Genomic DNA, 19,178 nt, shown 5'->3' on the forward strand with positions numbered 1-19,178 from the left:
ACAGCTTTTTATTGACCTCTCTTATGCTAAGTTTCATTCAGTACAGGGAAATAACTCTCTCCCCTGGGTTTGTAGCATTGCTGTAAAATGAACTGCTTTCTCATCTATAAAACAAGACCTCAGCTTGGTTTGGTGGCATATACCTATAATCCCAGCACTTAGGAGGTGGAGGCAGGAAACATTGGTTGGTCATCCTCTGCTACATAGTGAGTTTGAAAACCGTCTTGCCTACATGAAATCCTGACTCTAAATAAATAAATAAATAAATAAAAACAAATACCGGGTATTGTGATGAACTTGGAAGCTGGAGTCGTCAAAATCTCTGTGAGTCTGAGGCCAGACTGGCCTACAAAAACAAAGATGACTTTTATATTAACTTTCTGTCTTTCTGTTACCTCTTACCCACTGTTTTGCCTGGGGGAACCATCTTGCCTCATCTCGTTTTCACGTAATCAACTGTTCTCGTGTAATCATCACTAGCAACTTAGTAGCATACACACCAAATGAAAAAACACAACAAGGTGGCCGCCACCCCCCAGAGATAACACCAAAGGTTGTCTTCTGGCCCATACACACAAGCATATGCCCACATCTGCACCTGAACACAGGAACGTGTACACACATACACAGATCCTATCCTCCTGGCCATAGATTATTAAATCCAGGACACACATCAGTGTTAACTGATTTAATCAGATTCTCTCTGCTAGGAATGTGGAACTTGAAACTGAGACGAAGATCCTGAGAGCCCTTAGGCTGAGTTCCATTAATGTCAGCACGTCAGAGAAGGCTGTCCATCATCTACATCTATAAGAGTCCCTGGAGATGCCCTATTCCTACTCTTCCTAGTCTGTGCTCAGTGAGTGTTTGGAGACCAAGGGCTATCTTGGCTGCTGTCCAACACGAACTATCCTTTCCCCTTTAAACTAGCCAATGTCCTTTCTCTTACAGCCATGTGTCACATAACATTTTCAGTCAGTGATGGATGGCATGCACTCCAGTGGTCCCCTAAGAGCCTTACTTCTGTTGATGTCAGAGCCTCTTGGTTTGTGTAACTTCTCTATGCAATGCTTACACAATGTGAAAATGGTCTGCAGTGCAGGCTTCAGCAGTGCATGGTTGTACTTTTAGCCAAAAAACTGATTTGGTGATCTGAAAATCAGGCAAAAAAAAAAACAAAAACAAAAAACAAAAAACCTACTTCCATGCTCCAGTGATGCTGGAATGCTACCAGTGTTTAGATCAGCAATGCAACAGACCCTTCCTCTTTAGGTTTTCCATAGTCCCTCTGAGGGCCAAGGCAGCATCGAGCATTGTCTTCAATCCTTGTGGTGTGGCAGCTCTTATTGGCTTTTGCAGCTATTTTGAACATTTGCCTCTACCACTAATTGCAAACCCTTTCAAATCAAGAACAAGAGTTTGCTGTCATTTTAGTCCCTGGCTCTTAGCACAGAGCCACAAACATTATTTAAAAAGAGCACTTGCTTTGCCTATCTTCCTCCCCCTCTCTGTTGATATCACTGACTCAGTTTCTCTTTTTCCTTTGTGTAGACAACTCTCCTTCACCCTTTCTTATTTTCCTTGTCCTCCTTTTTCTCCTCCTCCCCCCTTTTTTTTTGCCAGTCTTTCATTCCTTTATCCCTTTGTGTGTGTGTGTGTGTGTGTGCTCGCGCGTGCATTCACTTTTTGTTGTTTCGTTCAGTTTTTTGAGACTATGTTACCTGACTATGCTGGAACTCTCTATGTAAACCAGACTGGCCTTGAACTTACAGAGATTCATCTGCCTTTGCCTCTTGAATGCTGGGTTGAGATAAGATTTCATGTAGTTTAGTTTGGCCTCAAATTCATTATGAAGCCAAGAATGACCTTGAACTCTTGATCTCCTGCCTCTACTTAATAAGTGCTGGGATTACAGATGATGCCCCCTCCCCTCTGCATGCCTGTATAGGGGGTATGGCTTGGTTTGGTTTTGTCATGCCACTGAGCTTTACCCCCCCCCCCAGTATTTTATGTTATTTTTTCCCTTAGGGAAGGTTCTCAGCTGGGTGGCTCACACCTTTAATCCCCATACTTGGGAGGCAGAGGCAGAATCTGAGTTTGAGGCCAGCCTGGTCTACAGAGCAAGTTCCAGAGAAACACCCTCTTGAAAAAAACAAAAGAAAGAAAGAAGGAAGGGAGGGAGGGAGGAAGGAAAGAAATGTTCTCATTAAGCTGTTTAGGCTGGCCTTGAACTTATTTATGTCGCCCAGGCAAGGATCTAACTTGAGATCCTCCTGCCTTAGCCTCCAGAGTGCTGAGATTACAGCCATGTGTCACCACACCTGGCCTCCTTCACTCTTCAGTCCACGGTTTCAGGTTGGGAGGAAGGGGGTCTAGAAGTAATCACATGGTCACTATTCCATCAGAAGCATGGTAAACCCAAAGGGGACAAGGAGTATCATCATGTCTAACACTCCAGCTAAAAGGATCTGAAAAGTAATCCCCAGCCCACAGGGATGCTCCTAAGCCATAAGCCTGCAGCTGTTGCCAGTCATCTATACCACCACATGGCAAGCGTGTGCTTTATTTACAGACTAATGCATGGTAACACAGGAAAAGACACAAGAGGGCTATACTTCTGGTTATATTTTACCAGAACCTGATATAATATTGGTCACATCTGGACTCGTTTGAAGGAAGTTTCTTTCCTTTTTTCCCCCCTAGAGATTTATTTACTTATAAATTTTATTTTGTTTTTATTTTATGCCTGTAAGTAAGTATGTATGTATGTATGTATGTATGTATATGTACCAGGTGCATCCCTGGTGCCCTCAGAGGCTAGAAAAGGGCATCAGATCTCCTGGAACTAGAGTCACAGAGGGTTTTGAGCTGCCATGTAAGTATTGGGAATTGGACCCAGGTCCTCTGGAAGAGCAGCAAGTTATTGGTTTTTACTATGTAACATGTGCGTTTGGATATAGATACTTGGATAAGAGTGCAAGCCCCAGGAGGCTAGGGGCCCACTGCAGCTGATGTTAGCAACAGATATGAGGCACCCAACATCGATGCTAGGAACCAAACCCAAGTCCTCTGCAAGAGCAGTATGCTTTCTCCTAATTGCTGAGCCAACTCTGCAGTCTGAAAGTTTTCTATTATGGGAATCCCTCTGGGTATATGTTTAACTTCGGTGCTTTGTCTGTTTCCAGAGGTGAGTTTAACCCACTGGTCACACAAAACATCTCTCTCTAGCTCTCTCTTTCTCTCTCTCTTCACACACACACACACACACCACACACACACACACACACACAGAGAGAGAGAGAGAGAGAGAGAGCTCAAACACAAAGAAAAAGTATGTAAAAATAAAAGGGCTGAGAAAATAACAGTATTTTTATGCACAAGACCCTGAGTTCAATCCTCAGTACTCACATAAAAATGCCTGGCATAGTGACATCTATTTGAAACCCCAACACTGAGGAGATAGTGGAGCCTAGTCTAGCCTGATTGGTGAGCTCCAGACCAATGAGAGACCCTGTCTCAAAGTGAGTAGGATTTCTGAGGACAACACCACCAAAGGTTATCCTCCAGCCTCCACACACACCCAGGTACACTTGCGAATGAAAACAGAAAAATAAGGACTTGGAAGGTGTCACAAGGAGACCTGGCAACTCAATTTGAGGCTATAAAGGGACTACATAGGTTCACGGTGACATTACACCCTGACAGACAATTTCCATACTTGATTGTCTCGGTGCAACCATTGGAATTAATGCCAGTGAGGACAGTGACTTCACAAGCAGCTGGTGGAAGATACCATGTAATTATAAACCTCAGAATGCCATAGATTCCTACTGGTAGGCAGTAGGATGTTTAATCCAATGCCTATGACCAGCTGTCCCTTCCTCATTGTAGTGAAAGGAAATCTTTCTGATTCTGGAAGAGCTTTGGGGCACAGGGAGGTAAAGGAGGAATGACATGGGGTGTCATGGTACCCAGCAAAAGCAACTAGTCAGAGAATCAGGAATACACCAAGGAAATGGCCGGAATGGAACTGGGTGAGAGTGACTAGCTTAAAGGGAGGGGCTAATGGGAGACAAAGGAAAAGCTGATGCGTGTGCAAACTGGGAATGGCTGGGTGTCTCGGGGGATATCCTTCACAGATGCATACTTTCCTCCCAGAGTTGAGCTTTCGTTTGTCTCTCCTGGCAGATGGGAACACTGATGGCCCGGAGGCTCTGAAATTTCAGCACTAGTGTCCATTTCTTTTTGTGGGAAGCCAAGAACTCTAGACCTGTGGAATCTGCTGCTGGAGGCAGGGACAGAGAAAAGTGTGCACAGCTCAGGAAAAATCAGTCTGTTTGAGCCAGTAGCATGAGGATAGGGTACAGCCCCAGAAATGGCATTACTTTTATAACGACATCCTTCCCGAGATTCTGAGACAGGCAGAACCCACAAGATGGCAAAAGCCCATTGTTTCAGGAAATTCATAACCTGTGGGTAGGGTACATTTGCTCTAAGTAGAGGTGGTCACAGAAAATAGGTGCTTGGAGCAGGGTTGCTGGGGAATGTAAAATGCTGTGTGGGTGCAACTGGTATGTAGATGCACTCTTGTTGACATGCAGTCCCCTGGAGCAGCCTCTCATTCTCCATCATCCTCTGGGCCTAGTTTGGGGTGGGGGAATATCTGGGGGGATGAAGGCTCTGGCCACTGGGAAGTAGATTCAGACGGGACCCAGATTAAAGACTGGAACCCTTAAACAAGTTAGTGGAGCCAGCTAGTTTTGCCACTTGCCTGCAGTGTGACCTTAGAATAAACAATTGCATGCCAAAATGCTAACTGTCCCAGCAGAGGAGCTTGACACATTTACCTCCACCACCCGAGCCCACTCTAGGAAGCCAGGCAAATATATACCAAAAGTGCTCCTCCTTCCCTTCCCCCCTCCCTCCTCCCCTCCCTCCTCCCCTCCCTCCTCCCCTCCTTCCTCCCCTCCTTCCTCCCTTCATCCCTCTGTACTTTTCCTCTTTTCACTCCCGGTTTCCCATAATCCTTTAACACCCTCAGTAACTGCTTTGAACAATATAACCCCACACAGATCCTTTTAGAAAAGCAGGTTTATTGGTCCGGCTGCTCACCAGAACACAGCAACATGAGGGACTCCCCTAGAGCCCACAGGAAACTGCATCTGCCCACAACTTAGGCCCCTCCAGCCCACCAGCACCAAGGGACCTCGTCCTACTTTCCCTGCCCTCCTCGGCTTATGTGTCTTCAATCATTTGGAGGAGGGAAGGGAACCAAGAAAAAAGGAAAATTAGAAAAAAAGCAAAGCTTTGTATTGTATAAAAGGTTTGTGGTTTCCACCCCCACCCCAAATATCAATTAGCTGCAATTCTAAAAAGCAGAGTAGGGAAGATAAGTAGTTGGGGGAGAAAGAAGCAGCCTTTAGCCATCATTTGGGGGAGGTGTTGTTTTTGCTTCCGAGTAGCCTTTGCTGGGGAGGGGAAGAGGGGACCACTGTCTTCAGTAGAAAACCTGGTCAATGACTATAGAAACGAAGCCTCCTACAAGACGCAGCGCCCCGTCCCCAAATTTTTAGGTAAGTTGCCCCCAAAGGCAAGGAACTTAGGGTGAGGTCTTGGCAAGCTCCGCAGCTTTACACTAGGGAAAGATCCACGCTAAAAGCTGCTGGGAGGGAGCAAGTCAGCAAGCCCTGCTTCGCCAGCTCTCCTAGGAATCTGTTCCGGTCCTAGCACCTTGCTCTCTCTGTTACCTCCCGCCGGAACTGCTAGTTCTCCGCAGCTTGCTGCTGCCCCCTGCTGGAATCCCAATTTTCTGAGCTTGGGAAACTAGGCTTCCCAGAAGGCAGACCCTGGAAGAGAGGATCCTTTGGAACACACGTTCTAGAACTGACTGCCCTTCTGTTCCTGAAACCGTCCTGTGCCCTGAGACCCTACCAGAGTGGGATTCTTGCTTCGGTTTCTTTGTGTTGCTAATGAGGGCATTTCTTTCCTATTCTTTTCAACTGTCTTGTGTGTTCCCCTTTCTAAAGCTGTACTCATGTGCTCCTGAGTGCAGATTTTGTAGACTGCAAATGTATCGTGTCCCCTCCTCCCCCCCCTCATCACACACACACACCTATCATCCTTTCCCCGATCTCTGCTCGCCTCCTCCTGCTTACTTCAGTGAGAGACCTTTATCCAGGGTCAAGGCACATTCTGCCTCCACCCCCACCCTATTGCCTTAGGTTCCCACAAGGGCCCTCAGGTCTTCCAGTGCTCCCATGGGAGCAAAGGTCTCCCTACACGTATTCTTTCTTCTTGGTGCTTTGATCGCCGCCACCACTTCCTAAGCATGGGCTCTATCACTGATACACCCAGCCATCTCTTATTTTGAAACAGGGTCTCACTGAATTACTCGGGCTGATTTTGAACTCACTCTTTAGTCCGGACAGGCCTTGACTTTTCAATTCTCCCGCCTCAGCCTCCTAGGTAGCTGGGATAGCGAGCTGGCACTAAAAGGTTGCCCCTACAAGGGTTTTCTTTAGGAGTCGCTCTTTCCTCTTGCAGAAGGTTTGGCTTTATCTCCTGGGATGGGGATAAGGTAAAACAGCTCAGGAAGCGGGAGTGGTGCCGCTGAGTATGCAGCTATGATGGAGAGGCCGAGAGGGAGGCAAAAAGCCCCGACAGGGCCCAACTAGAGAGCTCAGAAAAAACATCCTAGACCAGAACAACCAGGGCATTGGGCCATTCTTCCTACTTCCTACCCAGTCTGTGTCCAAATGGAGGCTGCCCAAGGTGAAAAACCACCTCCCCTCGGACTAAGGCTTGTGCTCTGAAGGGATGCGCTTCCAGGGTGTGTTTTCAGCTTAGAAAAAGCTCAACCAGAATGGGGCTGAGGACAATGCAAAATAGAAAGTTTGAAGAGAGAAAGGAGGTGGGCAGGGGTGGGGGTCAGGGAGCGGCAGGGTCAGGCACAGGGTCAGGCACCCGCCTCCAGGGCAGAGTCCTGCTCAGTCGCTGTCGCTCTTGTCCACCAGGACGGCGTCTGACTCTTCCGTGATCTCCAACAGCGTATGCACGTCGGGGCTGCTTCCGCGCAGCAGGTCGGTGGCCTCGCCGCGCTCCGCACCAACCTCATCATCATCGGGGCCCACCTCCACCATCTCGGTGGCCTTCAGCACCTCCACCTCGCCCTCGCGGATCTTCTTGACGTGGAAGGTGAAGGGTGGCACCTTGTAGACCGCGGTCTTGGAGCGCGCGTACACCACGTGGTCGGGCGTGAAGGACTTGCGCAGCTTGTCGCGTGACGTCTTCAGCTTCTCGCGTCGCTCCACGGGGACCAGGCGGGTGCCCAGCTTGTTCATGCGCTTCTCCAGCGTGTGCCGCGTCTTCTCCAGGTTCTCCTTAGTCTTCAGGCGAGTCTTCTCCAGGTTCTCGCGCGTGCGCACCTTGGTCTTCTCCATCTTCTCCTTGGAGAAGGCCTTCTTGAAGTCGTCCACACGCCGCAGGCCACTGCGCTTGATGCGCTCGGCGCGGGACTCCTCGATCACCTCCTCCACTTCCACCGCCTCGTCGGACGACAGCTCGATCGCAGCGTCCTCCTCGGGCCGCTCGCCCTCGCCTAGCTCGTCACCCTCCTTCTCCGGCAGCGCCTCCGACTCTTTCAGCGACTTGCTCACGCTCAGTTTGGCGGGCAGCTTGACTTCATCCTAAGAGGAGAACAGAACCGAGATGAGAGATGCCAAGGGAGCGGCCAGAGCGAGGGCTGAGAGACGAAACCGACTGGGTAGTGGCGATTCTGGGGAGAGCATGGGGACCTATGTTGTGAGGGTAAAATTCACCGCACTTGTTCACTCTTGAACACCCCAGTGCCCAGTACAGAACTGGTCACAACCTGAGCATTGGTTAGACTCTGGTCGGCATTATGACTGTACCTGGGTTAAACATTCCAGGGATCCTCAAACCCTTGCACGTTTATGGCTACCGCTACCTCTATGATTGCTGCGAGCCATTGTGAAGGTAGTTTAACTTTGTAAATAGCAGAGCGCCCTCTGGTGCCCTGGTTTACTCGCTGCCCCAAACAAAATAGTCGTTTTGGGAGAGTTTAGAAGTTTGGAATGAGCTAGGGGTGAGTTCAAAGCGGATCCCAGGTGGGTAGTTTTAAGCTAAAGAAAGTGAGTTCTTAAGATTAAACCAGTCTCGGGGGAGGAGCGCTCTGCCTGCAGTCCGGTTTCCGTCCTTGACTTTCTCATGTTATTTGGCTCCACCAGTGGGCATCCCCTACCCCCGCATGTGAGTTAATGGAAGGAAGGGAAGATGCTGGCTGAACGCCAAGGCACTGTTTTCTCCCCGCTCTGGACATTTCTTCTGGTTCTGCATTCCCTGCCCTGGAGTATAGGGGAGGGCTGCTTTTCTACTCTTGCTTTGTTTTTCAGGCCAGTAAAGAGCCTGGAGTAGGGAAAGCGATCCTGGCCTGCATCTGAAGCTATCCTCTTCCTCTCAAGAGACCCTAGCACCAGTCCTAGTCTTGATTCTGTGGAGATCTTTCAATAACCTGACTTGGGATCGACATGTCTTCATTTTAGGGTTCCCCAAACACAGCACCACCACCAAAGAGTAGATGTGGGTGATCACAGAATGGAAAAGGGTGTGGCCCTGATCGTAAATGGAAGCTCCTACAGAGGTATTTAAGTCCAAGGAGTGAGGCGTGGGGGGGGGGGGGAAACCGACACATTTTTTTCTTTTTCTAAAATGATTCTCGGGGTCACTTTCCAGAACTGTAAAATAATCCCATCCCCTGAGAAAATGAGGCAGCATAAATTGGTTCTTCTCATAGAAAGATATACACAAGAAGAAAAAAGGGGAAAAAGAATACACACACACCTACTGGTAAGCTACCATGAAATCTTTATACCACCTGCTGCAGAAATCCCTTCCCCACACCCAATCCCTTTCCTATTCCCTCCCATTCACATCCCCTAGGGCTTCCTGGTTTACATTAGAAACTAGGAACACCTCCTCCCAACTTCCTTCCCTCCTAGTCAATAACATTAGCAGGAACACAAGAGGGAAGGCTATCTCCACGTAGTATCCCAACTGGACACCAGCTCTTTAGGGCACCAAGCCACCTCAAGGTATCTATTACATTACTACACCTCCCAGCAGGCAAGATAACCTGAGCACAAGGCATGCTGGGATTTGTAGTCTCTACTGCCATAAGTAGGGACTTAGTACTATCACTGGACTCCTAGGGCATGTGCCACCTTTCTGCCTCTTATTCGCCGAGGCATTGAAGGAATGGTTTTCTTGTACTGAGTGTAGGACGGTCCCAGCCTCTCCTAAATTCCTTCTGACTCTGAGTCACTTGCAGTCATCCTGCCTGCACCTAGAGACTGACATCATTTTAAGACTCCCTAGGATTAACTCTCTGCCTCCTCTTTATGCATCAATCCAGAATTACATCTAATACCAGCATTAAAAAAAAAAGCTAGGTGATGGTAACACTCTGGAGCCTAGTCAGAGGCAGGTGGATCTCTGTCAGTTGGAAGCCAGCCTGGTCTACAAAGCAAGTTCTAGGACAGTCAGGGCTACACAGAAAAACCCTGTCTTGAAAAACAAACAAAGAAAAAAAATCACCTCTTAGGCCAGGCTTGGTGGTGGAAGTCTTTTATCCCAGCACTCAGAAGGCCTCCTGAATTCGAGGCCAGCTTGGTCTACAAAGTGAGTTCCGGGCCATCCAGGACTACACAGTGAAGTCCTGTTTTAACTTTTTTTTTTTCTGCCTTAATTTTAAAAAATTAAAAATTTTGTCTGTGTCTCATCTCCCACACTGAACTCCCCCCATGTCTCCCCAAAGAGTAGGAAAGAACACCCCATGCCCTCTTTTACTAAGGGCAAGCAACGTGGACCAAACAAGGAATCGTCAGGAAACAGTCCCAACTCCTGGGGAACAAATGCCTGCCTCACTCCTATACCCAACTCCCACCCCCATCCCACCCCAACCCCCAAAGATGGAGCTAGCTGGTCTCCCTGACCTTTACTTTCTAGACAAAGGTCTTTGCCAGCTGAGCTCAAAAACTACAGGCTTTTCCTGCCTGCCACTTCCATTGTGGCAGTGTTGGGGAGCAGCCCCAGGGAGTGTGCTTGGCCAGGTAAGGTCCCTGGGAAATGTAACCCCTTCATGGTGGGTTTCCTCTGGAATGATAGCTTGTACTGGAGACATCCACCATCTTCTGGGTAGTGTAAGGCAAACAACTTGGCCTGAGTCCCTGTACACTGTCCTGAAGGCTGGTTCTGAACATCACCATTAGCTTTTCCCCTCCATTAGTGGATTTTTCTTTTCCACCCCCATTTCCAAGTCAGGCTTCCCTCATGACTCACAGCCTTGGAGTGCTGCCTTGGGCCCACCCAGTCTGCCTGTTGCTACAACAGCCACCAACACAATCCAAAAGTACCTCCCCTTACCCTGGGCACCGGGGTCAGGTACCTTTGTCTCACCCTTATTGCTCTGGAAGAGTGATTAGGGCCATGGAGGGGCCTTGTGGAGAGCAAGAAGGGAGGGGTCTTCCCGTTTTTATTAAACAAAACCACCACTCCCAACCATCTTGGATTCCAGAGTTACCTTTAATGATCAAGTCCAAACAAAAGCATGCACAGCTTCCCCAGCCCCTGCCAAACACACACAACTCCCCAAGCCAAGGAAGGCATCGGTCCAGGGTGGATGTAGAGAGGCCCCCAGGGAGGCTCCCACCTCTTACACTTCACCTCCCAACCCTGCTGCAGAAAAGTAAGACTTGCTGGCTGAGAAAGATCGTTTTACGAATATAATCTAATCGAGCACCCCCTATACCCTCAGCATCTCATACTTGTTAGAGAGAAGGGGCAGGTACTACCCAGCTGTGGGTAAGAGCCGCTCTTGATTTAATGCTAACCAGATCTGTCTACAGCTAGTGCTGAGACACTTGGAGCTGATTCCAAGACCCCAAATCTGCTTACAAAGCACATTAAAAAGGCTTTGCGGTGGCAGTGGCGGCACCTTTAATCCCAGCGTTGGGAGGCAGGGGCAGAAGATGCATTATGAAGGAGAAAGGAAGTGGGAGTTCTAAAAGGCCAGGACTTCTGCTTCGGGTTAGCAAGATAAGGAGATAAGACATCAACGACAGGAAGGGACTTTCTTCTACTGTAGCACCTTTCTTGACAGGGATGACGTTGTTCCCAAGAGGATGGAAATGAGTCTCAGAAGGTGGCAGGGCCTTGGGTATTAGAATGGTTTGTGGTGCTCCAAAAAAACCTCCATACATAAATAACATAGTGTATCTATAGTATTCAATTTTCATGAGGAGGTAGATGGGGGAAAAATCTACAAGGGTTTCTGGGGGGGGCAATCATGGAGAAAGAAATAAAAAAGGAGTTGAGAAGCCTTGTGCACTGGAGTCAGCTAAAATGTCTGCCCTTTGGGCCTCTCTGAGCTGGCAGCTTTTGGGCGCCCCACCCAAGGCAGGATCTGGCAAATATGAGGGATCCCTTTGCAAAACATTTTCTAAAAGAAAAATGAAGGAAAAAAAAAAAAAGTAAGTGCAAATGTTTTCCTCAGCTACAGAGAGTGGGTGAAGAGGGCAAAGAACAGCTCCCAGGCCTGGGCCTCACGAAGGCTCTCCTCCAAAGAGGTTTTGAGCCAAACTGGCCTGCCCCTGAAGGGAAGGGAGGGAGGGAGGGAGGGGAGAGAGATCAGAAGACACGCCCAGTTTCATGCAGCTTCATGCAAGCCAGCCTTCCAGCAGTTCCAGTCTGATGCTGGAAGATGCTGGAAGAGCTACAATTTAAAAAAGACATCAAGGAATACAGTTCTGTGGTTGTGCATTTGCTTGCATGCGTGAGGTCCCGGGGTCCATCCCCAGCACTAGGAGAACAAAACATCACCACCGAGGAGGAGAGGATCCCCTCTTTACTTCCCACCCCCACTGCACACATCACATTTTCCTGAGCACTGCACAATGCAAGCATTTTTCTAACACCCATTGCCAGCCCATAAGGAAGAGCAGCTTGAAAGGACAGCCCATCAAGGCACTGACTTCCATCAAGTGATGGTAGCCAGGAGGGACACCCTGTCCCCACTGGCCCTAGGGTCCCAGGAGATCCTACATGCTCCCACCAGCTGTTGGCTCCTCTGGGGTGGGTCGGGGCCCAGGCTCTGGGTAATTGGGCAGTGGGCTGGGCATCTGCTCAAAGGCTGGGCGCTCAGGTACTGTTTCAGGCTTCGGGTGAAAGGGCTCAGTCTCAGGCAGAAGGTCAAGAGGCACGATCTTGGGTGTGGCGGAGCCAAAGGGTGCGTTCGGCTTCTTCTTGGGCTAAGATGAGGAAAAGGGGTTTAAATGGCACTCGGGATGGATGGGTGCAGGGAGGTTGACAGAAAGAGGCCTCTGTGGCAATGCAGAGCTGGATCTGGTTGAAGAGGGAGAGGTTCCGGAATGGATTAGGGTGGGCCAAAACTACAGTTGAACCACTTCTTTGGGAGGGCCCTGGGGCTAAAAGGGGTGGGATGAACCCAAGCCTATGAATTAATAAACACAGCTTCAACTGAACCCCTCCCACCTCCCGCCTGTCCTCTAGAATGTTCCTCGGTGCTCTCCTTGGGCTTCTGCCTTCTACCCTTGGGATTCCCCTGTCATGCATGAGATGATTATGGCTACTGAGGGGCTGGAGAGAAGGTGGGGGGAACTGCCAAGGAATGGAGAAGGAATGTTTTGAGACCAATTGGTAAATTCTAACAGGGAAGCTCCGATGAGTGGAAGAGGCACACACCCCCTTCCTTCGTGTTATTCCTCGAGGCAGGGTGGGCATTCATGTAGGTGCCGCCCCAGATAAGAAGAGGGACATGTATAGAAGAGGGACTCTGGCTACTTCCCTTTGGCCATCTTTCTACCTCATGCCTCCCTTATATCCAGAGCTTAGACTGTCCGACACTATAACACAGGAAAAAATAATCAAAATGTAAAAACAAGCCGTCTTTAGGATAAGTGGGCCTATGAGGATTCCCAGTGGCAGCTTCTGACCCTCTCAAGAGCTGAGCTCACACTCTTGCTTTGGGTGAGAACTCAAGAGAGGGACATTTAGAAGGAACAGCAGACTTGGACAATAGCAATGTTCAGGAAGGCTTGTATTCCTAAAACCCCAGAGCAGCAACAGGTCCTGACATGCCAAGTACAGGGAGGAGGCAGAAGTGGTAAGGAGATGGGGTGGAAAATGGCTGTCCCCTAGAATGGGAGCCTAAGCAATGAATACCCATGGCTGGCCTGGGGTTTAGTCCTTACACTGGGCACCTTTCCCTCTCCCCACTGCCGTGGGACTGGGCAACCATTCTTACCTCTACTTCAGCACTCAGAAGCTTGAGTAGCTAATGGTCATTGATATCCCACTGCTGGCCACTTGTAGCCAACATTGTACATGTGTCTGCACACATACATGTGTACAAACACATATCACAGAGCATCCAGGCAACAAAACAACATACCAAGTACTTGTTTAATTTGCTTGTAGTTGAGTTGGTGTCTCATGTAGCTAAGGTCGGCCTCAACCAGGCTAGGTTCCTGAGAGTAACCTTGAACTTCTAATCCTCCTGCCTCTACTGCCAGAGTACTGAGATAATAGGCACTTGCCACCTAGCCAGTTTACATGGTACTAGAGATGGAACCCTGGGTTTCAATGTATGCTAAGCAAGCACCCTACCAATGAAGCTAGAGTCCTATTCCCTGTTGTTTACATGTTTGGGTGTTGGTGGTTGTCTCCCTAAGTAGCACAGGCTGACCTCAAACTCAAAATCCTGCTTCCAAGCCCAGAGCTTGGGGTCCAGTTGTGCACCACCACATTCGGCTGGCCCATTTTCATCCCTCACCCCTTAAGTGACAATAGGCAAGCAACTTCTCCAGCCTGGGCCCCAGCTTCCTATGATGCACCATGGAGAGGGTAAAGCTGGTTATCTTCTAGCTCAGAGGTCTAGGACAAATGATGCAATATTCACACCTATGAGATTCCAAAAACTGCACAAGTGACCCCTCATCTCTGAGGTCGCTGCTTGCCGTAATACCCCATCCCTTCTTGACGCCAGTTGCCTGCTTTATACCTCACCCTTTTAACTTTGGCTTTTACAACAGTTAGATTTGACTTTTAAAAGCGGGGTGGGTGGGCAGATGGTAAGATTGCCTTCAGTCCTGGGAATGTCCCCTAAAAAATATCCTGTTTGTTTTGGAGCCCGAGACCAAGAAAAACAGCCCAAAGTCGTCTGTTAGGAAGAATGACATGGTAGACATACTCCGCGGTAATGAGACTTAGGGGGGAAAGAGACCATTGCAACAAGATTCAAGTATTTTTAGATTAAGGTTTAGGGTTCTTCCACAGAAAGGTATCTGTGATTCACTTGGAGTACAGGAAGGAAGGAATTAAAGGCTGGGTGAAGATTTGAGGAGAAGTCAGCAAACCCTCATTCCAACCATACTGTCCTCCCCTTTAAGGGCCATGAGTAACCTGATCTCTTCAGTACTTCTAGGTCCTATCTCCAAGCCCTTGGAGCAGATCTAATGGGTGTCAACTTTGCCTTGTGCCATGGTTTGGGGATATGGGACAATGATAAATCACTTGCCTAGCATGCTTGAGACTGGAAAAATTACAACTCCCAGAAAGTATTTGTTTCCACTTTATCTCCCCTTGTAGATTCTAATATAGCTCTGAAAGCATCCAAATCGTCACTTGTACAAGTGGCTGTGTGAGTTTTAATTCTCCCAGGTTGCATGGTATTTCAGAACAACTGCTTCCACCTGGCCCAATGCAACCCAGACTTCCCAGAATCGCTCAGTCCACCACCACTAGTAGAATTCACTTCTCCCCTTCCACTAGCGGTTCCCTAGCTGGGTGTCTCTCTAGAGCACAGAATGAGGTGCCAAGTTGCTAGCTTTTGTTTAGAGCCATACAAGGGATCTCTATATCCCACTCCTGGGATTTCCAGACCCTTGAGTACCTTCTTCTACATCATGACCTCCCACACCCATAGTGGGGAAGGTAGAATCTCATTTCCCCTTTCCCTCTGAAAATCTCATATCATCTGGGAGCCCCTTTCCAGCCGCACACCACCCCCTCACTCTTTTGCTCTTTCTGCCTGGCCATCTCCTTATCCTGAGTTTCCCATAAATGCTTGCTGCCCCCAGTCTTCCCTATTAGGCCTGCCAAGACACAGGGCTATTTTTACCCCATTCTTTTCTCAGACCGTGGACCTCTGCAGACCCGAGAGGAGAACAAGCTGCTTCCCTCCAGCCCCCCACCCCTTCACCCCCACTTGGCACATCTGTGGGGCAGCTCAAGGAAACCCTGCAAGCCTGAGCCCTACCCCATGCACTGGAAGTTAGTCCTTACCTCTGAGCTTGTCCCAGGGCTAGGGACCATTTTAGTTCTTAGTTATTTCCCCTGTGGGTTGGGGGCTCAACTTAAAGTGAGTCTTTCTTTCTTTTCAGATTGTGTGTGGTGTATGCAAGTCTGTGTACCACATGTATGCAGTGTCCCAGCAGAGGCAGAAGAGGGTGTCAGACCCTCCTGGAGCTGGAGTTAGATTGTTGTTAGCCATCATTTGGGTGTGCAGAACCAAGGCTTAATTCCCTGGAAGAGCAGCCAGTGCCGTTTACAACTTAGCCATCTTTCCAGCCTCAAGCCATTCCACCTCAACTCTCTGCCCTCCTGACCCACAGGCTCGGTTCACATGTACTCAAAGTCATCTAGTGAGTGTCCCCACCCCCACCCCACTATTCAGATGGTGATGACTGCCAAATGGAAGGAACAGAGCAGAGAGGGGCACTGACCTCGGCAGAGAAGTCCCCCATCCACCCAATACCCATCCTTTCTCTCAGAATCAGCATAGGAAGGTTCACCTACAGGCTGAAAGTGTCCCCACGCAGCACAAGCTGGAGCATTTAAAATGAGAAAGTCACTTATTCTTTGTGATAAGCCCAGGTTCTGAAGGAGACAGCCACTTACTGTCTCAGACCCTGTTCTCTTTCCCTAGATGTCCCCTTTAAGGGCCACACAGGTCCCCAAACAACTAACTTACAGCCTCCCCCCAGTCCGCAGCCTACCACTAAGCAGTCAGATTGCATGGAAACAGCTCCAAGTAAGCACTTCCTCCTACCTAATGGGTGTTATAAATGGGAGAAGAAAGTGTTTTTGTTTTTAGACGGGGAGGTGTTACATGTCCCAGGCTACCTTGGCCTCTGGAATGATGGAACCACGGGTATGCATCAGCAAGGCAAAACTCTTTACATGGTACTTGAAAGAGTCCCTCAGCAGTATGTAGGGGCAGGGGCTGGGAGTGGTCCTGTTTCTGCCGAGGTCCTACCACCAAAGTCCCAGAACATAGGATAGGCCCAGTTCTCCCCCAGGCGCTGTCCCCCATCTGCACCGCTCTTGAGCTCCCTTAGGGGAACCGTGCCAAGGGCCGCATCTCAGACCGTGTAGTCACTCTAAAGCGTGGTAATCAAGCAAGGCTCGTTAGTGACCACAGCTCCCTCATACAGGTTCTGGAGGGTGGGACATGTGGGAAATTTACTCTTCCTTTTCCTTCCATTCCCCTCAGGAGCATAAACTAACCCCCCTCCCCCACCCCAGCCCTCAGTTTAGGAGAAGGAGCATCAACCAGGCCCAACACAGAGGAGGCAGGGCTCAGCATATTTACCTCTAGGGAAAGAACACCAATTCCTCACTCAGCTCAGGCTCACTCTGAGTGGGGTCAAGGCTGGGGTGTGCAGGGGCAAACCAGCATTGAGACTGCCAGCTGCTTTAAGGGTTAGGATACAAAAGCTACTTTTGTATGCAGGCAGAAGGAACTCAGAAAGGTGCTAAGAAGGCAAAGGGTGGAGCCTGAGTGTGCCAGCCCCCAGCCGCTAGCACCTTCCCCGCTCGGGACACCGCCTCCGCAGTTCTGCAGGGTAGAGGTGGGTGATTCACCCCGCCCAGACCACCACCTTCCCCAGCCCCACTTGCTCTCCCAACGCCCACCTCTACCCGCTCCACGCGCTCCCAGTAGAAGCTAAGGGCACCCGAGCACCACGAGACAGGGTGTCCCCAAGGACCTCAAAGTGCCTGGAGGCCAGGGACAGATGGAAGCAAGGGGACGCGCGTGGGCAGTCGAGGCTGGAGCGGGGGCGCGGAGTAGGGTGAGGGGTGCTGACGGTCGTGTCCCTTGCATGGCGCCCCCACTGGTGCGTGCCTGAGCCCTGAATCACCCGCTATATCGGGCCCACGGCACCGGAGGCCCCAGGCCCAGGGCCCCACAGTCAGTGTCCGCTTACAGAGGGTCCCTAAAAGACAACCAGGGACCTCGGGTATTCCTCCCACAAAACTTCCTTCAAGTGGGAAGACGTTTCACAGAGACAAGCCGGGAGTATTTAGAGTTCCCAAGTCCAACCCGTTAACTTTTCCACTAGGAGGTACACACCGCAGAGAGGAGCCTGGGCCCTGGAAAGGCATGAGTGAATCCCTCAGTGAGCCCCTCACTGCGTCCCAAGAATCCTCCACCCCACCCCACCCCGTATCCCACTCCAGCTGGGTTTGCAGGAAGGAGGGAGGAGCTGCTGACCGCTCCCACGGGGCCAGGTTGGCTGAGAGACGAACTTCAGCCGGGTGTCCCCACCCAGATCTCAGGGCCAGGGCTACGGGCAGGATGTCCCCCCACTCTGGGCGTAGTCTGCCCACGGGCTCACCTGGTAGATCATGACTTTAAAGTTGCGGCGCCGCAGCAGCTCCGCCTCGTTGACCTCCAACTTCTTTATCTGGCCGGCCTGGCGCTCCAGGCTGCCGCGCACCGTCTTCACGTTGACGCTGACCTTGCGCACCTTCTCCAGCAACTTGCTCACGGTGTTGCTCGTGGTGGCGTGCGCCTTGCCTAGCTTGCTCAGCTCTCCCTGGATGCTCTGCACGGCACCCTCCATCTCCGCCTGTCGCTCCTCCAGCTGGGCTTGGGTCAGCTGGATCTGGTCAACGGCGCCGATGATTTTATCCAGAAGGCTCAGCACCAGGACACCGTTTACCTGGTCCGACTTGATCAGCTCGTCAGAGCCGGTCCCCGACGGCTCCTCCGTGGCTGGTGCCTCCCCTGGGGTAGGCTCCGGGCCCTCGGAGGAGGCATCGGCATATCCGGAATACGGTCGCTCGACGATACGGAGCGTGACATCCTCCATGGCTTCCCGGAACCGTGCGGGGCCGGACGAGTGAAGCTGGAGCGGGAGACCGGGAGAGGAGGAGCGAGAGAGGGGAGAGAGCAGGAGCCCAGAGCGGAGGAAACTCGAGCCACGTCCGTGCGCACCAGGACGCTGGCCAGAACTGTGGGGCGGGGAATCCGCGAGCTGCCCGGCTCCCAGGCCAAACCCGGAGTCTCGTCGGCCATTGGCTGGCCCCACCCCAGAAAGGGAGGAACCGGGGCAGAAGGGGAGACTAACCCGAGAGGGGAACGGAGGGGGATACCATAGCCAAATGCCCCACCCTGTTCAGGATGGTTGGAATAGTTGGAACGGGAGTCTAGGGCCCCCTTGGAGGTGGAGGCTGCTGCCGCGGGACTGGGGCGGAGGAATGTGAGCTGGGGGAAGGAATCAGGTCCTGAATGTACTCGACTTTTTCTCTCTTTTAGTTTTTTTTTCCCCCCCACAACCCACTGCAGCCTTTTAAGATCAAGATTAGTACAGATGGAGTGTGAATTAGATGTAAGCTAATATTTTTGTCTATGCCCAGTGTCCTTGTAAGATTCTTGCCCTACACAATCTTTTTCAAAGGGATTTGAGGGTCCGCCCCACCACCTTTATACTGAATTACCACTGTCCCCAAAGCTCATGGCACTGTTAGTGAAGAGGAACGAGAGAATGACGTCGGCTTGCAAAAGCCTCTAGGTTTCTCTTGGAATTGTCATAACAGGGCAGGATTAAGGTGAGAAATAAAACATAGTAAAGGCTTTTAGTCCCCTCTCTAAAATCACCTCTAAAATCACTTGTTCTTCCCGCGGTTCTCAGAAAGATTAGGTGAGTGAGTATTTGAGGAGATCATGGAACCCCATCCCCTTATCTAGCAGAGAAAGGAAGGCCAAGAGAAGGCAGGTGGCTCGCCAGGGTTCATTCTAGGTTACTGTTAGCCTTTGCTCTTAGCCCCAGGTCTACTGGACTCCAGTACTCAGAATC

At 50.3% G+C, this 19,178-nt stretch overlaps 1 protein-coding gene across 1 annotated transcript; it reads right to left on the bottom strand.

Annotated features, from left to right (window-relative positions):
- Positions 1 to 6,096: 6,096 nt before the first annotated feature.
- Positions 6,097 to 18,356, bottom strand: Cavin1 (caveolae associated protein 1). The gene is made up of 2 exons (XM_051177071.1): positions 17,715 to 18,356; positions 6,097 to 7,685 (listed from the first exon to the last, which is right to left on the bottom strand). The coding sequence occupies exons 1-2, from the start codon at positions 18,189 to 18,191 to the stop codon at positions 6,987 to 6,989; spliced, it is 1,176 nt and encodes a 391-aa protein (XP_051033028.1). The 5' UTR covers positions 18,192 to 18,356; the 3' UTR covers positions 6,097 to 6,986.
- Positions 18,357 to 19,178: the final 822 nt, after the last annotated feature.

Source organism: Phodopus roborovskii, unplaced genomic scaffold (genome assembly GCF_943737965.1).
Source record: "Phodopus roborovskii unplaced genomic scaffold, PHOROB, whole genome shotgun sequence".
Classification (NCBI taxonomy): Eukaryota; Metazoa; Chordata; class Mammalia; order Rodentia; family Cricetidae; genus Phodopus; species Phodopus roborovskii.

What these genes read in the sequence shown, in the direction of transcription:
- Cavin1 (XM_051177071.1), bottom strand. Translation starts at nt 18,191, where the DNA reads ATGGAGGATGTCACGCTCCGTATCGTCGAGCGACCGTATTCCGGATAT. An exon ending in TTAAAGTCATGATCTACCAG is followed by an intron (nt 7,686 to 17,714) that starts GTGAGCCCGTGG and finishes TTCTCCTCTTAG; the next exon opens with GATGAAGTCAAGCTGCCCGC.